At 50.3% G+C, this 21,066-nt stretch overlaps 1 protein-coding gene across 2 annotated transcripts in view; it reads left to right on the top strand.

Annotated features, from left to right (window-relative positions):
• Positions 1–17,947, top strand: part of SEZ6L (seizure related 6 homolog like) — a 149,665-nt gene extending 131,718 nt beyond the window's left edge. Inside the window, exons 10-17 of one of the 2 annotated variants that reach the window (XM_073312323.1) lie at positions 1,054–1,250; positions 3,065–3,259; positions 3,600–3,791; positions 5,883–6,077; positions 7,857–7,889; positions 8,520–8,634; positions 9,071–9,173; positions 12,663–17,947. In XM_073312323.1, coding sequence (XP_073168424.1) covers positions 1,054–1,250; positions 3,065–3,259; positions 3,600–3,791; positions 5,883–6,077; positions 7,857–7,889; positions 8,520–8,634; positions 9,071–9,173; positions 12,663–12,692 — 1,060 coding nt within the window. In that variant the 3' untranslated portion in view covers positions 12,693–17,947. The remainder of the gene's footprint in view (positions 1–1,053; positions 1,251–3,064; positions 3,260–3,599; positions 3,792–5,882; positions 6,078–7,856; positions 7,890–8,519; positions 8,635–9,070; positions 9,174–12,662) is intronic. The other variant, XM_073312324.1, reaches the window with a different exon arrangement.
• The last annotated feature ends 3,119 nt before the right edge of the window (positions 17,948–21,066 follow it).

A 21,066-nucleotide genomic window follows, 5' to 3' on the forward strand; every position in this document is an offset into this window, starting at 1 on the left:
GGCGGGCGGTGGAGCAGATGCTGGCTGTGCGAAGGGAGGGAGGCAGCAGTGAGAGGGGGAGACAATGCCCCAGGAGCAGGGTGAGAGCTAGGCACACACTGACCCAGAAGAAGGCTGAGAGGAGGCCCCGATGCAGGCCTGCAGCAAGCCACCGCAAGCTAGCAAGCAAGCAGACCCATTAAACGTCAGGGTGCATGTGAAATGGGACCCGGTGGTGCTGAACACTGCCTATTGCACACCTCGTTTCAGCCCTGGCTCCCTACTGGTCCCAGAGCCGCCTGTGAGGCTTCAGTTCCAGCGGGAACGTCAGAGGTATGGGATGTTGTGACATGACAACGGGAATGCTGAGCACAGACACCTCATTCGGCTTCAGAGAAGGAGCCAGTTATCTCATTTCCGTGTTCCATAGCACTGAGCTTTCTGCCGTACAAAAGGAACAAAGAATTCAGTTCAATTAAGTTGTGGGAAATCCAGCCGTGCTGTCAGAAGGCAGCCAATGCCGGCAATGGGTGAAGAGGGGTGACGGTTGCTCATGGCACCACTATGGAAGAGCCCGAAGACACAGACGTGTTCTATGCTTCGTCCAGTCAGAAATCAGCCCCCTCTTGCTGTCCGTGCACCATACAGCCACGGGCACAGGCTGCAGGCTTTCAGGTCCACCGCAGCTCTGCAATACAAAGAGCATCGCTCCCTGTCCCACGCCCTGCTCACTAGCCCCGGATCGGCCCCTATGTTGATTCAGATGATAGCAGGCCCCTGTACAAGCCGTTCCCCTCTGTCTGCGGAGTCCTCCAGAAGCAGAGATGTCTCCGGGCACTCATCAGAACATTGGGTCCGCACACTTCACTTCCATACCCACGTCCTGGGCGTGGAACAGTGAGGTGAGTCTGCTGGGGGGTGGCTACAGGCCTCGTGGACATGTTTGGTGGGGTCATGGCCTGGAACTGGCAGGGTCCATTACCCACGTCCCTTGAGTCTGACTCAGTAACATGCTGGCTGGATTCCCCTGTGCGCCCGGTCTGACCAGGCTCCTCTCTGCGCTTCCCTTGCCAGCCTGAACCTGAGCAACAGTGACATCCTGACCATTTATGACGGGGACGAGCTCACGGCCCGTATCCTGGGGCAGTACGTCGGCAGCAGTGGCCCCCAGAAGCTCTACTCCTCCACCCCCGACCTCACCATCCAGTTCCACTCTGACCCCGCGGGCCTCATCTTTGGGAAGGGGCAGGGATTCATCATGAACTACATAGGTAGGTGCACCGCGGGGCCTGCACTGCGATCTGTTCTCGGGGCAGTGAGGCTGGACACGTTGCATCTGGGTGTGGCATCTGCCGGGGCCGCAACTCGGTGAATTCTAACCCAGAATCTGGGGCTGTGAGTGAGGGGATGCAGGTTTTCCGATGCTGAGCTACCTCACCCAGCGCAGCCAATGGGCCCCAAGGCTCCGGTTCAGCTCAGCCGATGCCATGCACTAGCCCTGGGCAGGCTGTTAGAGCAGCAGAGGTTCCCTGTGCTCCTCTGAAACCAGTAGCCACTATTACCTACATCCCTCAGGCAATGGCCACCTGCTACAGCCCTCTGTGGCTACTGTCCCTGGACTTCTGCCAGCCCTTGCAGCATCCTCCAGGCCCCCCTGGGCTGGACCAGACAGTGCTACCAAGGGCCATGGGGAAAGGCCAGAGTGATGCTCGCTGCCTTGGGATTGGGGGTGGGAGGTGCTTGATGCTGACTGACAGCTCCGTGGGGATAGCCTGGCCTCTGAGCCTTAGCTGGGGCAGGTCACGCATCCCACCTTCTGTTTAAAAGGCACCGTGGGACAGGATCCCTCTAACTCACTCATTCTGCACACGCCACCTAGTGTCCTCCTGGCTTCCCCGATGCATGGCCTGGGGCTGACCCACTGCACAGGGGTGGGTTGCATTAGCATGGCTGTAGGAGAGCTTTGGTCAGACTCATCCGTTGGTCCCTCAACACTGACCCAGACTGGTGCTGGGCTACCCCGTACAACATGTGCATTGCAATGCTCCAGCTGCATCCGGAGCCCAGTTCGTGCACACACAGAGCACCCGGCTTGCACACACCTGGCTTGCATGCAGGCAGAGAGCCTGGCACCGCCCCAGGAGTTGGCAGTGGTGCCCAGGGAGCATTTCTCCTTCCCACCCGCATGTACTGCATGCGCTATTAGAGCAGTCAGAGAATGAGATGCAGTGCAGGTCATCTGTGATCTGCAGGGCCGCTTCTGTAAAGCGCCACCCTGCATCTGTGGACAGAGCTATCAGTTTATGAGTGTTTTAAAGTCAGACTTTAGAAATGTAGAGGGCAGGAAAAAATATGCTGGAGCAAATTAGCCCTGAACTGTAAGTACTGTGCTCAGACATCGCTGCTTTAATAGGATGTGTAAAAAATCAAACCTGCAAATGGCTCCTGCTAAAATGATTCTAATGCGGACAAACTGTGTTTAGCATCCAAATCAAGGCAAATGTCCCAGGAGGCTTTGGTTAGTCAGGAATTCCCCATGGCCAGCCCAGGGCATTATACTTCCCATCCTTTGGGATCTGGGCCCAGGAGGGTATTTAAACTCCTCGTTAACGATAGGACAGATTTAGTTTCTAACCCCGACCGAAGGATGCTTTCGGGCAGCAACAGTCAGGTGTAATGGCCCATGCACACCGCTTGCCTGGGCAGCGAAGGGATGCTTAGGAAGCGCCACCCATTTCTGAAAATGGTGAGGGTCTAGCAGGATTTTTGAAGCCTCTAAACCCAGCCCTAAGCCGGTGCTGTGCAGATCACACTGTGCTGTGACGCTCCTGCTGCAGACTGGGATGTGGACTGCGTGGCACCAGCCCAGCCAGGGCTAGGAAGTGGCCGGCTGTGTGCTTTTCACATTCAGAGCTGGAAGGCTTCTGAGTCACCAGCTTCACTTTGTAAATCAAATAACCCTGCTCCAGGCACCCTGTGCAGCACCTAGAAAGGTCGCCCACGGTTGGCGAGGAAGCAAGCAGGCAGGCCAGGGGCGATCTGCACCGATTGTTCAGTACTAGCCAACATCTTTCTGTGGTTCCAGAGGTCTCAAGGAACGACTCATGTTCAGACCTGCCTGAAATTCAGAATGGGTGGAAGACCACATCACACGCAGCACTAGTGAGGGGGGCCAAGATCACCTACCAGTGTGATCCAGGATATGACATCGTCGGAAGTGACACGCTCACCTGCCAGTGGGACCTCACCTGGAGCAGCGACCCTCCGTTTTGTGAAAAAAGTAAGACAACATCCCCACACACATTGCTTAGTATTGCTGGGTTCATGCACACAGTCAGCCAGGTCCAAAGCCCATTCAGATCAATGGGGAGCTTTCCTTTGACAACTCTGGACCAGACCCATTAAACGTCAGGGTGCATGTAAAATGGGACCCAGTGGTGCTGAACACATGCCGAATAAAACGTTTTCCAACATCCTTCACATGATTTTGCAGTGGACTCCACACCAGTGCATTTCAGGGCTACTGATCTGTTTATCTGCCCCCCCTGCCTGCCTTCCTATTTTGCTGCTTGTCCTATGTCATGTTCCTGTGAGGAGTTACAGAACCTGTTTGTCTCTAGTTATGTACTGCACAGACCCTGGGGAAGTGGACCACTCGATCCGTTTAATTTCTGATCCAGTGCTGCTGGTTGGAACCACCATTCAATACACGTGTAACCCAGGCTTTGTACTGGAAGGAAGTTCCCTTCTGACATGTTACAGCCGTGAAACAGGAACTCCAATCTGGACATCCAGGCTACCGCACTGTGTCTGTAAGTTGGGCTCAGTTCTCTATGGTTTTGCAATTATTTCTCTTCTCGTGACTGCAGTTTTACTTTACTCCTTGTTATCTGAATTGATTTGCAAGTTTCCCATTGGAAATTCAGAACCCCCTGGAGCAAGCAGCGAATGTGCCCGCGTCCCAGCAGACAGTCAGTACCAAACATACTGAGCCAGTCATCAGAAACAATCGTTCCTATTCTTTCACTTCGTTTCCTCCAGGCTTTTTCCTCCTTTCAACAGCTAGATCTTTAGGGACGTTCTCCCCACAATAGCCACAGATGCTGTACAGCAGATACCATGTGGGCTGCACTGGTCCCATCCATCCAGGAGGCCTTTTCTTTGTTGCCGGAACTTTGAAGCATCCCTTCCTCCACACCAGCAATTCAAAGCAGTTAATAACAATTCAAATAACCAGGGTCTAGAATAAGAGGATAAGTAAAAGCTCATTAAAGAGGCTGATGAGCAGCAGTGTAATAGAAACACCCCTGATGGCAGGTCTCTCTGCAGCAGCCCCTGCTGCTGAAATCGCTCTGTGGGTTTTGTTCTGTGGCCTCCCATCTCATTTGCAGGAGCTCACCTGGAGACCTGTGTCACCCCATCTCCCTGGAGGGGTGCTACCAGCTCCTGACCCTGCCTGCTGATGAGTTCAGATACTGCCAGAGCGGAAGGCAACACTGACTGGCGCAGGAAAGGTGAAGAAACACAGTATCTTTCCTGCTCAGCAGCTACTGCCACTTTGCCCCCCAGCTCCTGATCCAGAGCAAAGGCCACCCCAGCTGTACGCTGGCTGTTAACATCAGCAAAGCTGGTCAAATCCCTATTATTGCGAGAAAGAGCTGCCTTGATTTCATTTTTCACATCCTGGTTATCACTACAAAAGGTTTTTTTTCTCCTGCTGATAATAGCTCACCTTAACTGATCACTCTCCTTATAGTGGGTATGGCAACACCCATTGTTTCATGTTCTGATCTTGTCCCTGTGGGTCCCGCACTTGCAGGCAGTTTATGCTAGCTTCAGAGGCTCACTGCAACCCTCCACCTAGCCCTTCTCTCTCGAGGGCCAGGGATACAGTCTGCTGAGCCCTTTTCATCATAAGCCAGCAATGGAGGTTGGTGAGAGAACTCCCACAGTCTCTGTTGCTCCTACGGCCTCATGCCAAAACAGTTTAGCCTCCTGTCCTGACAGGGACCTGTCTTCCCCTCCCAGGAGGTGTTTCTGTAGTGGCAGGTTGGGGGGAACCCAGGCCCGCCCTCTACCCTGGGTTCCGGCTCAGGGACCCTAATGGTAGCAGCTGTTGGCAGCCAACCTTTCACTGCCAGAGTTGCTACATTTCCCTGGGCCACTTCCCCACAGCTCTCCTGCTTCTCCCTGCTTCACCCTTACCTTAGGGCTCCCTTACCAATGACTTGAGGGTGTCTTCATTAACTAGCCCTTCATCCACACTTCCTCTCTTCTGGCTCCCTAGCTCTCCTCTGCTTGACTGGAGTGAGCCCTTTTATAGTATCAGAGGGGCCTTAATTAGAGTCAGGTGGTCACATTATCTTAATGGCCTCACCTGACTCTTTGCAGGTTAATTGGAGTCAGGTGTTCTCATTAGCCTGGAGCAGCCCCTGCTCTGGTCAGTCAGGAACAGAAAACTGTTAATCCAGTGGTCAGTAGATCTGCCTTCTGCTACTCTGCTGAACCCAACTGGCCTGGGTCTAGCACAATATATATGTCTTCCTACTGTATTTTCCACTGCATGCATCCAATGAAGTGGGTTTTAGCCCACGAAAGCTTACGCCCAAATAAATTTGTTAGTCTCTAAGGTGCCACAAGTCCTCCTAGAGCATTCAAGGGAGCACAGCGCAAAAGTTCACCTTCTGGGACACTTAACTGCTGTTGAAGAGACTAATATACCAGGCTACTGCCTGACATCCTGTGACTCTTTAACCAAATCTAGTTGATGAAGGTGAGGAAAAAATAAATCCAGTCATTACTGTGGCTGTGGCTTAGATCTGCACAGTCCTGGGCTGACGGCTAGGTAAAAGCGCGGGACAGGCAGGGAAAGCATGACTCACACTGGGAATGTTTCTTTTCAGCTGAAGAGTCCCTTGCCTGTGATAATCCAGGATTACCTGAAAATGGCTACCAAATACTCTACAAACGACTATACTTGCCAGGCGAATCCTTGACGTTCATGTGTTATGAAGGCTTTGAGCTAATGGGCGAGGTTACTATCAAATGCATTCTGGGCCAGCCGTCCCATTGGAGCGGACCCCTGCCCATCTGCAAAGGTAACGAGCTTTCCGAGACAGCTGGAAAACAAGATCACACTTTGGGAAGGGGCTGGAATCGACAGGGATTTGCAGGTGTCCTCAGCTAGTTCCCACCACACCAGAGAATTAGCTTTGAGCAGCGACCTCCTCCAGCATGGAGATTTGTCCCCATTCTCACCGCCATTAAAAGGCAGCAGAGCATGTCACTGCAGCTGCAGCTCCTCCTTAAGAGCTCCTTCTTTTGTTTTACCAGAAGCCCTGAAAACAAAAGGCTCTCCGGCTGTCACCCAGGCTCTTGACACATTGGTGTCGCCAGGGTTCCAGCCAGCCGAGCTTTTGGTGGTTGTTACAGATTTATCTTTAAGAGGTTCTGCCTGCCCGGGGGAGGGAATCCATCTCAACACCTTTCTCGTGAACTGTGTTGGAAGCTGTTAACTAGCAGCCATTGCCTAGCACATGTGCAGACAGGACTGGGGAAAGCAGGAATGGTCCTCAGAGTTTCCAGAGGGGTCTGGATTCTGTCCCAAGTCCTGTGAACGCTTTGTTCTACATTTCTCTATGTGTACCTTAGTGATTCTGCCTTGGGTTACTAGTTGATGACAATGGCCATGACCCTTGGCCCAAAGAAAGCCCTGCTTGATAAACTGGCCAGTTTTCAGTTGGAGTCTATTTCATAGACACAAGGAGGGACCTCCTGGTAACACTTTAAACGGCAGGGAATAAATACCACTTGTAAATTGCACAGTAACAGTGTCCCTGGAACAGCAGCGTATTCCCGGGCTTTTGCAGATTGCTCAGGAGAGGGTAATGTAATTCCCCTGGGCCCCAGGCTTCAGTGTGCAGCTGATTTGCCCTGAGGTGATATGGTGCTTGCTGTGAGGCCAGTCCGAGAATGCCTTAAATGGGTGTAGAAAGGCCAAAAGCATCCAAAGGGCTCAGGGTTGGTGACACGGTTTGGGGTCTGTGGAGAGAAGCAGAGACCCCAAATTGGGGGACTCCCCATGCCCACATGCTGATGGAAGAGACCTCTGGGATGTGTCACTGCACAGGGCAGGGGCATGGGTGTGAATGGGAGGGAAAGTTGAGAAGGATGCACAGACACAAGGACACTCACCTGGGATGCCCACCAGAACTTTATTTCCTCTCTCTCCTAAAACAAGGACAAGAGGATATTCAATGCAATTGAAAGGCAGCACATTTAAAACTGATGCAAGGAAATCTCCTTTTACTCAGCATGGGATTAGCCTTTGGAACTCACTGTCACAAGATGCCATTGAGACCAAGAGCAGAGCAGGATTCAAGAAAGAAACAGACACTGATATGAATAATGAGAGCGGCCACAGTTAAATTAGATAGGGCTGAAAATATTAACGAAGGTTATAAACTCTCACGCTCAGGGCATAAGGCAACTGCTTTTGACGGGGTTTCAGGAAATGTCCCCAAAGGGCAAGTTATTCCATAATCACCCACTGTGGGCTTTCCGGCACCTTTCTTGGAAGCATTTGAAACAACCCACTCTTGGAGAAAAGAGAGCAGACGAGATGGCCCATCAGATGTTCCTATGAAAGTGCTCAGCAAGTGTCCCCTGAAGGAGGAGATCCAGGGGGTTTTCTTATGCTGCTGGGAATGACCTTCTGGCTAGTTCTAATTTCTGGCCTGGGGCACTAGAGTTTTCACAAAGAGGAAAAACAGTAAATCCAGCTGAGGGAAATGTGGGTATTTTTCATGTTTCACACGAGGCTGCCAGCCCCCATGACCATCTTAAACCCTGCCAACAATTCCCAATTTCTCTTGCAGTGAATCAAGACAGTTTTGAACACGCTTTACAAGGTGAGTGAAATGCATTTGTTGGAAAATCCCAGTCAGGCAGATGTCTGGCACCTCTCTCTGGAGAGTGCAGCACCTGCATTTGATCACACAACGCAAACCAATTTGCAACAAGTATGCATTGTAGCATTGCCCTTGCTCTTCAGTTCAGAAATTAGAGACAATGGAATGTGGCTGGGCTGACCACTCTGCATGGGAGGGTGTCACGTGCCCTCAGTACAGGACTCTTCAGAGGGATGGAATATTTGGGGAGGTCCTCTGGGCAGAAGGGCTTGATCTGAGGTTTTGAGTACTTGTGGTACCCAATGGTACTGCAGCTGGGACCACTGGATAGCAATTGCATTTCAGACAGTAAAATCTCTCTTTCACCTGCCCGTCTCCTACAGGGCATTTCGAGGCCCCTCTTTGTGCTCCCAGCTGACAGTGGGACATTAGACAACAGATGGGGTTGGTTTGGGCTTGTGAAGAAACCTGGCTTTTGCGGTTACATTTCAAACAAGCAGCATTCTGCAGCTGGCCGCAGAGACAAGGCAGCACCGTGCGGGGAGGGAAAGGTTAGGAGGGAAGAAAGCCCGAGGGGGGGGAATCTCAAACGTTTGGCCTATGGGAACATAATGAATACTGTGTTTTCAGTAGCGGAAGCTGCCGCAGAGACGTCGCTCGAAGGGGGAAACATGGCGCTAGCCATATTCATCCCGGTGCTGCTCATCTCACTACTGCTGGGCGGTGCATATATCTATATCACAAGGTGGGGACCACTGTCACAGCAACACGGAGCACTTCTCCAGGGCCTTGACGCCAGGGATCTCAGAGCGCTGGGCAAAGAGCAGCTCATAAGCCTCCCCGTGCCCGCTGAGGCAGTGCTGTGCCCCTCATGAGAGGGAGCACCCAGCAGCTACCCCCGGAACCTGTGGGTGCTGAGGGAGCCAGGCAGCTCCGAGAATCAGGCCCTGACCTTGCAGGGTTTGCTGCCAGGAGTGAGTGATCTCGGTGCTAAGCGGTGAATGCAGGAGGGAGAGCAAAGGGGAATGGGCAATTTGGGAGCGTGAGCGTGGGCTGCCTTGCTCGGTGCATGTCACCAAGTGACCCCATTGGCTTCACCAGCCCACGTGCGCGAGCCGCTGGGGCCTGCGTGGTTCTGACCCAGTGAGGTGACGTCTCTCACTTGCTTCTCTTTTTCTCAGATGTCGGTACTACTCCAACTTGCGCTTGCCCCTCATGTACTCCCACCCGTACAGCCAGATCACAGTGGAGACGGAGTTTGACAACCCAATTTACGAGACAGGGGTGAGTTGGCCTTTCAGTGCCTCAGTTCTCTCCATCTGTACATTACATTAAATTGAAGGTGAAGGCCTGGCACAGACTCACAGCAAGAGGGATTTAGAGTAGCAGCCGTGTTTGTCTGTATCCGCAAAAAAGAAAAGGAGGGCTTGTGGCACGTTAGAGACTAACAAATTTTATTTGAGCATGAGCTTTCGTGAGCTACAGCTCACTTCATCAGATGCATTCAGTGGAAAATACAGTGGGGAGATTTATATACACAGAGAACATGAAACAATGGGTGTTACCATACAGATTGTAACGCGAGTGATCAGGTAAGGTGAGCTATTACCAGCAGGAGAGAAAAGAAAAGCTTTTGTAGTGATAATCAAGGTGGGCCATTTCTTGGTCTCAGTGTCACAAGTACTCCTTTTCTTTTAGCAAGAGGGAAAGTTACGAACCCCCCTCAAGACTCCCCATGAGAGACCATCTCTGCTTATCTCCCTCCCTGTCACGGTGGGCAGATGATGCAGCAGGTCAGCCAGAAAAATCAGCCTTTACGGGAGTTTCAATGGCACCAGCATTTCCACCCCACCCTGGGGACACGGTGAGCCAGACCATCAGAGCGCGGGGCATTAGAGTTTAGCCAAGGAGGGTCTGCCAGGGGTTGCCCTGCTCCGGTCTCTTTTCTCACCACAAACCCTCGGAGACCTTCTCCTGGTCACTCCCTCTGTGCAGTTTATTTACAGTGTTCCATCCAAATGTGTGCGACTCTGTATTTACAATAGCAGACACTTCTTAGCTCACTCAGCAAAGGAGGGGAGAGACAGACGGCACCTTCCCCCTGAAAGCTCTTTCCTGGCTCTGACTCCCAAAAGCCTGCCTGTCCATCTCTTCCCCCCAGGCATGTCCTTCCTGTACCTTTTCTACCTGCTGGGCTGATGGGTTAATTAGCCGTGTATCATAGAAGATTAGGGTTGGAAGAGTCCTCAGGAGGTCATCTAGTCCAACCCCCTGCTCAAAGCAGGACCAACCCCAACTAAATTATCCCAGCCAGGGCTTTGTCAAGCTGGGCCTTAAAGCCTCTAAGGATGGAGATTCCACCACCTCCCTAGGTAACCCATTCCAGTGCTTCACCACCCTCCAAGTGAAATAGTTTTCCTAGACCTCCCCCACTGCAACTTGAGACCATTGCTCCTTGTTCTGTCATCTGCCACCATGAAAACAGCCGAGCTCCATCCTCTTTGGAACCCCCTTCAGGTAGTTGAAGGCTGCTATCAAATCCCCCCCCCAATTCTTCTCTTCTGCAGACTAAATAACCCCAGTTCCCTCAGCCTCTCCTCGTAAGTCATGTGCCCCAGGCCCCTAATAATTTTCGTTGCCCTCCGCTGGCCTCTCTCCAATTTGTCTTCATCCTTGTTGTAGTGGGGGGACCAAAACTGGATACAATACTCCAGATGTGGCCTCACCAGTGCTGAATAGAGGGGAATAATCACTTCCCTCGATTTGCTGGCAATGCTCCTACTAATGCAGCCCAATATGCTGTTAGCCTTCTTGGCAACAAGGGCACACTGCTGACTCATATCCAGTTTCTCATCCACTGTAATCCCAAGGTCCTTTTTTGCAGAACTGCTGCTTAGCCAGTTGGTCTCCAGCCTATAGCGGTGCATGGGATTCTTCCGTCCTAAGTGCAGGACTCTGCACTTGTCCTTGTTGAACCTCATCAGATTTCTTTTAGCTCAGTCCTCCAATTTGTCTAGGTCACTCTGGACCCTACCCTCTCCCCCCAGCTTAGTGTCATCTGCAAACTTGCTGAGGGTGGAAGTGCAGTCCATCCCATCATCCAGATTATTAATGAAGATGTTGAACAAAACCAGCCCCAGGACCGACCTCTCTCCAGTTCAATCCCAATCCATCAGGCCCAGCTCTGCCTTGCAGGTTTGCTCTGGGGCAATGGAACTGGTGATGCAGTGATCAGAGTGCTGGTCCAGCTGCTGTCCAGCGGAGCCTGGCAAAGGAAGATGCAGAGGAAGCCATTTGGAAATGATGATGAACCCATTGCAGTGGGGCTGCTTGGCCTTGCAGAGCTGGGAAGGGGAAGCCACTCTGCCATGGAATGAAGTCTCAGGGAGTCCTGAAAGCCTCCCGCAGTGTGTCATCCAGAGACAGCATGGCTCTATGCGAGCCCCTGGGCCACCACATTGACTCACACCAGGAGAGAGGGGCTCACAGAAGTTCTGTTCAGTGCAGCATCCCCTGCTCCTCTCCCTGCCCTCCGGGCAGCTTGAGGAGCACATCAGGACCCTGCTGTCTAGTGCGAGGGAGCTAGAGGCTACAAGTTATCCACCCAGGGGCCAGAAGAGGTGCTGGCTTAACGCAGGGGGTTTGCCTTAATGTAACTAATACCCTCCTGCTGACCTCCCCTCTCCTGGCCCTTTGGTGTGTGAGACTCCCTCGGGCGCAGCTAGGACCCCCGACCCCACTCAGAGCTGAGGTGTAAAGCGGGGGGTGCGAGTGGCTCTGTGGAGTCTGCAGTGACATGACATGCAGGCTGTGGGGCAGGTACAGCAGTTACACTGAACGAGTGCCCCCCAAGGTGCCTCTGAGCTAAGCCCAGTGCCGGGGGAAACTGCGGGGCCTGCTGGAAGTACCATCCTCACCTCCTGCCGCTGCTTTACACAATGGCTTCTGTCTAACTTCTAACTGGGAGAGGGCCAGATCCTACCAGGTGCTGAGCACCCCAGCTCCCATTACGTGCAAGGGAAGTGAGGTGAGAGTTGAGGGTGCTCAGCATGTCTCATGCCTAAGCTCTGAGTTCCATGCTAGGACAATGGGCATGTTTGAGCAGCCAGGCGTGAGTGTCTGGGGGCATGAGAAATAAGGCAGTGCCTTGGCGTGAGTTAGGTCTTCAAATCCGTGTTGCCTGCTCTCAGTTTTATCACGAGCCTCACAATATTTGGTGTTTGACTCAGAGCCCCGGCTCCCACAGGCAGCAGATTGGGTAAGAATCTCATCTTTTATTTTAAAAAGCCAGCTTCCAGCCCCTGTGGTTGTGAACAAAAGCTGGGAAATGTGGCCCACGTGTGACCCAAAGACTCGGAAACCGGAAGGCAGAGTAAAAGACCCCCAATGTATTATTTGTTTAAACCTCACGATTTTTAAACCGATCTTGTGATTTTGGGAACCTGATTTATGATTTCTGAATGTCCAGGGTTGGCCACACTTTTGTCTCCATGAGAAAACTGTACCAAACAACAAATTGGTTTAGAAGTGGTTCTGGTTAAATTGACATAGCCCTCTCGCATGGGCACTCTTCAATAGAAATCAAAGGTAGACACCAGGGGCTTTGAACCCTTTAACTACATTAGCTTCTAAACCAATTTAATTAAATCAAGACAGTTTTCTTGCGTTGACAAGGCCTAGATGTCACCTGGATCTGATCTCACATAGACCAGGGCTGATTAATCTGGGTGGAAACCCAGCCATTCCCTTAAAAGTGTGTTTTCTTCTTTTTAGGAAACAAGAGAATATGAAGTTTCAATATAAAGACAGTGATACGAGAGTCTCCAGATGTGAACTTAATTCACTCCAATAGAACTTCCTCAGTAACTAATCCAGAGACCATGTGGAGTTTAATTGGAATCCTGGACCTACTGTTGTCTGTCCTTTTGCCTCTTTATTGATGATTTAACTGTTTTCTTCACTGTATTTATTCTATTTAACTTGAGATAGGTGTGTTCAAAGTGTTACCAGCAGGCTGTGCTCCGCTCCCTGGGTGTACCCAGAGCTCTAAGGACCAGTGCAGAGCTACCAGTCCACACATGAAGGTGGGGAGGGTGCCCCATCCCACAGCAGCGACAGCCTCCAACTCTGCACCGGCCACATGCAAAGGGATTTTACGGTTTTTGTGTTGTTAAAAATTAAAATGTCTTTATGCGAGATCCTGCAGCTAACTGCCAAGAGCTGGGATAGACACAGAGCTTGATTCCTTGGTATTATACATAGAGAGTCTTCCTGAGCACTGTACTAAGCTTAACTACTGCCCACACATTTCCGGTTCTCCTAGAGTTTGATCAGGCATCTGGTGCTATGCTCTCTCCGACTGAAAGAGCAGTGAGCAGAGGGAGCAGCCTCTCTCCTGGGGCCCATCTCAGGAAAGTTGCCAGGCAGGTACTGCATGATGCCCTCGGGTGTCTGGGGAGAAAGGGGAAGCAGAGACCAAACAAGCAAGTTACATGCTACTTGCTTGGCCCAGTTTGTTTTTAACCCTGCAGAGGCACATACAAGAACATGTGAGCTGCTGCAGAGAAGCCTTAACATGTGCAACCAACGATTGCTGAGCATATCAACCCCGGTCTGAGAGACCTTAGCAGCATTGCAAGGGGACATGGGTAAAATCTTCTAGGGCAGTGTTACCACTACACTGGGAACAAACAGGCTTGCATGTCTTCTGCTCACACCTGGTATTGCTCTTTAATAACATTTACTGTGGCCATTGTGAGGAATATCCAGTCTCTCTCAAAGTCTGAGTTCACCTTTTGCCCACTTTACAGTAAGTATCTCAGGGTAATAACGATGGAATACAGGATCCTATCACATGCTCTGGTTAATTTTGGAGCATTCGCCCTTCAAGATTACAGTGCCCTCATGCAACTGGAAGAGTCCACTGTTCTTCTGGAATAGCTGCTCTGGGAAGGGCCGGTGGGGTGATCAGTTAGCCACAACTCTGCATGGGAAGAGCCAGAGTCAGTCCTTCCTCCCATCTTTCCGGAGCATGCAGAACTGGCAGAGTGCATTAGATCGGATCTCAGCACCATGGGAAGACTTTATGGCAGCAACCAAACCACCATGTTCCTGTCATTCCAAACCTAGTCCAGGGTTCGTGGCAGAAAACAGGGTCCAGTCAGCATTGTCCACTAAGAGCTGCACTGTCCAGCTTGGAGCTAAGGATGGGAAATCACCTAGATTTGCACTCCGCTTGCGAGTCAGGCATTGGGCAAACCCCACCTGGAGAAGAGAGAAGGGAGCAGTGGGGTCATTGTAGGGAAGAAAGTCAGGTAGCAAACCTTCCCTGACTGCAGCATAGGAGCCCAATCACTGGAGGAGCATAGCAGGCAAAATAGAGCCTTTAGTAGCCACTTCCATCTTGATCTAACCCTGTGACAACTGGACTTCAATCACCACATTCCTATTCTTTGGTTCTGGAGAATAACGTGTTCGCACTTAACAAAACGAATGCTCAAATGTTTTCTTGTCATGGAAACATAAAGATTCACACAAGGTGCCATTGACAAGTTACCAGTACTTCCCTTTCACAGAATTGGCGGTCACACCGGGCCATTCCTGCTACCATCGGAGGAACAGCACCGTTGAGGTCTCTTTGGCTGCTGGTGTCTTTTTTCTGTCTTTGTGGAATGGCAGTTATAACCAGGAGGGTGTTTTCAAGTCCGTTTTAGTTTAGAGACGGTTAGGGCATCTCTGCAGTTGTACGACTGAGACATTCGATTTTTTTTCCTTTGAAGAAAACAATCAGCGGAATGTGTTTTTGTAACTTGCAAAGGTTAAAAAAAAAAAGAAAAAAAAAAGAAAAAAAAAGGTGCCAGAAAGGTACCAGGCGTTCATTTCTGTTCATACATGTCTGTTTTTATAAGAACAATGTGAAAATGGTTGGAATTAAATATTTTTGAACATGATACAGGACTTCCCTGGGAAGCTCTGGAATTTAGTGTAACCTTAATACAAATTGTACTATATTTTTTAAAGGTTGAAAATAAGTTTAACAGAAATTTGAGCCACAGAATATGCCTGTGGCTCAGCCTGTATTACGTGCTGCGTACACTTCAGTGCTATCTGCCATGTGGTCTGCAGGTCTCCATGGTTACACACACAGGCCCTTACATCGTCACCTTCTTGAATGAGTCGGATCGGAAATGCGTGAATGGTGCAGAAGATTCCCCCTGGCCCGAAGCTGTGAAGATTGATGTGTTGGGTCCATCTCACCGTATTTTCGCTGTGGAGTTTTTCTCCAGAAAATGGGCACAGGTTATCCCCTGCAGCATATGAACCTGGTGGCTCTCTGGGGCGCCTAAGGGCTAGATTCGAGTCCCTCAGAAGTCGCTGGGATGAGAGTTGGCTCTCTGTGTTCTCCAAAGCCTGCCCAGCCCCAGTGGGTCTTTAGTTTCCTTTAGATTTGGTTTTACAAACTATTGAGACGCAAATCTCCTCATTTCCCCTTGAGAAGAAATACAGGAGCAACTGCTCCTTCGATTTTCACTCTCATGAGCTCCTGTGTATTACCACACGATCAGGGCAATGTGCTGTCCTCTTTAGAACAAGCCTGCTGTGCGACAGGGCAGGCGGATGGATGGCGGGTAACCAGGAATGGAAGTGATTCCTAATTTAGTTACTATTTCCTTTCTATACATACATAAATATGATAGGATGGAGAGGTGGAAGGCCTCATGGCTGCTCACTTTAAAATGCCTTCCCTTGCCTCCTGCTGTGTTACTTTAGTGCATTATTTAGCATATTATTAAACCAAGCCTTCCGAGCAAGAGACCCTACCAGACGCATCTGTTTTCTGGGGCACAGAGCCTCTGCATTGGTGGTCTGGGCTCATCTGGATGCAGTTTTCATGGGCTGAAGACTGGGGAGAAATTTCAACCCTGCAGTAAACAGGCCCCACTCGCAGGGAAGAGAAGTGGGGACACATCTGCTTCCTGGGCTGGTTTGGCCGTGGATCTTTTACTGCTGGTGCCATTACCTAAGAGGCATTTGCACTTTGTCCCAGGGCAGAATGAAAGCAAGTGGGAAATGAGGCAAACGCCCTTGCCTTATTCATGGATGAAAACAACAGACTTTCTCCGGTCTCCTCACTAGCATTTCTGTTGAACATCACAACGTCCTGCCCCATGGGACAGGGTCAGGGAAACACCCCTCAACCGTGGAGACTGGCTCCGTCTGGGAGTCAGTATGACCAAAACCATCCAACCCCGTGGGATCAGAGATTTGCACTAGCCCTGGCAGAGTCCAGGACTTTCTTCTCAGTTGAGCTGAGACTCTGGTCTGGGTGCAGAGCTCAGAACATCTGCCGGTGGAGCACATACTCCATGAGGTCTGTGTTTCCGCTGTCAGCGGTCAGGTTCCAGACTCTGTCTGAACATACAGGATAGAGATCACTGACTGGGAACAATGCCAAGGAGCCATTCTGGAGACAACTCCACAGGAAGACCAGAAGGGTCAGAGGAGAAAAATTTCAGAGTAGCAGCCTTGTTAGTCTGTATTTGCAAAAAGAAAAGGAGTATTTGTGGCACCTTAGAGACTAACAAATTTATTTGAGCATAAGCTTTCATGAGCTACAGCTCACTTCATCGGATGCTCACGAAAGCTTATGCTCAAATAAATTTGTTAGTCTCTAAGGTGCCACAAGTCCTCCTTTTCTTTTAGTGGAGATAAAGGAGATTGACTGTCCTGAGGAGTTTACTCATAAATTTTAAGGCCAGAAGGGACCATCATGATCATCTGGTCTGACCTGTTGCACATTGCAAGCCACAGAACCTCACCCACCCACTCCTGTAATAGACCCCTAACCTCTGGCTGAGTTACTGATAGAATCCCTTCTTATTGCCCTCAACTCTGCCATAGAGTTCTCCTTGTGTTCTTTTGCTTCCCGTATCAATTTCTACAATTTCTAGCTTTTAATTTTATATTCATCACAATCAGCTTCCTTTTTGCCATTTCTAATTTATGTGTTTTTAAAAAATTATAGCTGCGTTCACCGTCTCTCTAACCCAGGCTTGTTTGTTTTTTAAACAGTGCAGTCCTTTCTCTCAGGTGTGGCTTTGTGGGCATCCGGTAAAATGCTCCTACAAAGTTCCTAATTATCATTCACATTTTCCGGATTATCATCTTCTAGGTGATTTGGCTCAGAATTGTTTTCAGCTTTGTAAAATTGGCCCTGAAAGCTGGAAACATGAGGAGTAAGCATGTGGCAAGCAGTACGTTCAACACAACTGTTCTCCTAAGGGCAGAATGACGTAGGATACTCTGCCACCTGAGCCAAAGTCCGTCCAAGTCAATGGAAAGACTCCCACCAACTTCACAGAGTTTTGGATCAGGCCCTTAAAGCATAATGTTGACTAGGGAGGGATAGCAAAGTGTCTAAGGCAAATTCCACCAGTCTAGATTTTTTTGCTGTATTCACGTTGGTCCCCATTTCGTATGTTCACAGTTTCAAAAACAAAACCCAATGTGGGACTGGATGGAAAAAGGAAAACATTTTCTTATATAATTGTTTTTTGTTGCTCAGGGGGCTTTAAAGGGAGAAGAGGCACATATGCAGAACAGGGGAGTTCTAATGCACAGCTCACAACGTTCCCTGCACGCCAGCAGGGACAGGCCGAACCCGAACTGTGCCACAGGTTTACGTAGCGTTGTCGCTACTCGTGCACATCTTTACAAGTGGTTTGCATGCAGTACAGCTGTATCACAGCTGTTCACCTGGCTACGATGCCTCCTGGCTTTTTTCATCCCAGCCATCAGAATATCCTCCTTGTGTTCACATGAACAATAATGGATTTGTAGGGCGACATACTGTATATTTTTCATGCTATTTTCTTGAAGGTAAACTACAATTTCTTAAATCTTAAATCTTATTCTTAAATCTGAATATGGATGAATTTACTGTGTTAAGAGAAGCATTCCCGCAGTCATAACTCTCCCTCCATATTAATGTACAAACGTCCTTCAGCTCTGTCTGTGGTACTGTACTCTGAGTGCAATAAATTCCTCATTTTGCGTCAGGTCTGACCTCTCCTCATTTGTACAACTGTTGAGAATAACCATTTGCCCTTCTCATGCCTCTTTCATCTGAGGATCTCAAAGTGCTGGATGAATATTAATGAATTAAGTCGTACAACCCCTGTTAGTAGCTACTTTGCTATCCCATGTTTCACAGATAGGGAAACTAAGGCACGGACACATTAAGCATCTTACTCAAGATCACCCAGCTGGGAATAGAATTCACGTGTCCTGTCTCCTGGTTCCGGGCTCTGATAACTAGGCACTGGAATCCATCCTATAGCTTCTAATAAGTGTGGACAATGGGAGTGTTGTCGCTGCTTTTGTAAGTTCGTGCTTTGTGACTTCTTTATTGTCGGCTGGCTTCCAGGTTTGGTAAAAATACTCAGCCCTACACCCTGAAACATAATGAGCCTTGTGGGAGATGGCCCTGCAACTTGGCAGGCAGAATAATGGAATAGCTGATACGGGACTTGAGTAACAAAGAATTAAAGGAGGATAATATAGTTAATGGGCTTATGGAAAAGAGATCTTGTCAATCTAATCTGATATCTTTTTTAATGAGTTGACAAAGCTTGGTTGATAAAGATAATAGTGTTGATGCAATAGAGTTCTGTAAGGATTTGACTTGGTACCACATGGCATTTTGATTACTAAACTAGAACAATACAAAATCCACCTGGCACATGTGAAATGGTTTAAAAACTGGCTAATTGATAGGCCTCAAAATGTAATTGTAAATGGGAAATCATCATCAAATGGGGTCCCACAGGGATTGACTCTTGGCCCTCCACTGGTTAACGCTTTTCTCCATAGTAATGTTTGCAGATGACACAAAACATCGGCACAATGACAAATAATGAAGAGAACAGCTCATGGATACAGAGCAATCTGGCTTGGCTGGTAAACTGGGCACAAGCAAATGAAGTTTGTGTTTTAATCTGGAACTAAGAATGTACACCATACTTACAGGACGGGGGACTCTCTCCTGGGAAGCAGGGACTCTGAAAGGACTTGGGGGTCATGGTGGAGAATCAGCTGAGCATGAGCTCCCAGTGCGAGTTTGTGGCCAAAAGGGCTAATGCGACCCTTGGACGGATAAACAGGGGAATCCTGAGTAGTAGGACAGTTATATTAACTCTCTATATGGCACTGGTGAGACTGCTGCTGGAAGACTGTGTCCAGTTCTAGCGTTGGCAGTTCAAGGAGGATGCAGATAAATTGGAACAGGGTTCAGAGAAAGGTCACAAGAATGATTAAAGGATTAGAAAACCTGCCTTATAGTGATAGACTCAAACAGCTCAATCGATTTAGTTTACCGAACAGAAGGTTAAGGGGTGGCTTGATCTATAAGTACCTACACAGGGAACTGAAATTTAAAAATAGAGTGGTCTTAATCCAGCAGATACAGGTATAACAAGATCCAATGACTGGAAGTTGAATGTAGACACACTGAGATTAGAAATACGGTGACCTGTGTGTAATTAACCATTGGCTCCGGCTACCAAGGTTTATGGTAGAGTCTCCAACACTGGCAATTTCTCAAAGCCAGATTGGCTGTTTTTCTAAAAGATCTGCTCTAGTTCAAACAGGAATGAGCCCAGGGAAGTCCTATGGCCTGGGTTATGCAGGCCAGATTTAGGTGATCACAGTGATCCCTTCTGGCTTTGTAATCTATCCCCCAAACGTGACATGTCTGACTGCATTGCACCCAGACTGTACATCATCACTAGCCTGGCTGAATTACCAGTGTGGGAAGGCAGGAGGCCCAGGGGATTGGGACAGAGGAAAGGGACGTTGTGCAGTTGAAAGTTATTAGTGTTCGTTACACACGGATGTGCTTGACACAGTACAGGACCGAATACGGACAGCCCTTGCCCCACAGTGCTTGGCATGGTTTGCGAGGAACGGGGGGTTGGGGAGGAGTTTGGGATTTGACTGGTAATGTTGGTAGTTGGGTTCCAGAGTCCTCACACTCACAAGAGCAGGATTAGAGCAATCAGGGTGCCGGGGAGGAGAACTCTGCCCCTTGGCTCTCTGGACCCTGGCTAATTCCCAGGCCAAGGATATCTGGGGCCTGGCCAAAGGCTGAGGATTTGGTGGAGGCTGCCAGGGAGCCAGGCCAGGGAGGGTTTCTGGATGCTCTTTCTTGGGGTTCCCCCCTCAGCCCCTGGCCTGAGCTCCCACAGGGCTTGTGGCCTGTCACAATCTCCCAGCCAGTGGAGGGAGGTGGGTGCCTTGGGCACCGGGGCTGGAGGAGAGCAGGGAAGCTTGGCTGATGTCAGGGAACTCCCAGCCCCAGACAGTGAACATGTCCCAGCACTCAGTGCGGGGCAGCGGGAGGGGGCTTGGCTTCCGACGAGGCGGCCGAAGGGTGATTCCTGCTGGGGGAAGGCAGAGCGTTCATCCCCAGTGCAGCACGCCACAGGCCAGGCTGCTGTGCTGGTCCCAAGGATCACGACATCAGGTGGATCTCAACGTCGGCTGGACCGCAGGGAGCCGCTGTGTCCTGTCAGTGAGACCATCAAGGGAAATCGATGGGGCAGCAGCGTTTGGGTCCCGGGATCTCAGACGAACGAGAACAAATGGGCCTAGTCAGATGCGCACGTCCCTCCCCAGCAGGAGGGGGCCTCCCATTCGACCCCCTCCCCCAGCAATGGGTGGCTACGGCTCTGATAACTAGGAGGGGTGGGGGGCTCTCAAGCACACAGAACCCACACGAGGGATGAGGGAACCCAGCAAGCGCTGTCCTTACAGCCACCAAATGTCCTCAGCAGCTCAGCCTAGCCCTGGCCCTGAGCCCTGGCCCGTCCCGCCAGCGTGAGTGGGATTCCAGGGCTGTGTGGCTCGATTCCTCCTGCTCCGGTGGCCCTAGGGCTAGGATTCCTTCTCACAGGCTGGGTCTCTCCCAAATCTGGCACGGTCCGTAATTTCTGCCAGTCACTGCTGGCCAGAGCCTGCCACCTTCCCCCAGGCTGAGTGGTACCAGGCTCCGCAATGGCTGGTTGGCCCCCGGGGGGAAGGCGCTATCGAACATAGCCACAGAACGAGGGGCAGGGCCTGGTCAGGCAGAGAGGCTCTTTGGAGGGGGAGGGAAATCCCATCGCACCTGGAGAAGGGG

The sequence above is a fragment of the Lepidochelys kempii genome, chromosome 15, assembly GCF_965140265.1.
Source record: "Lepidochelys kempii isolate rLepKem1 chromosome 15, rLepKem1.hap2, whole genome shotgun sequence".
Lineage (NCBI taxonomy): Eukaryota > Metazoa > Chordata > Testudines > Cheloniidae > Lepidochelys > Lepidochelys kempii.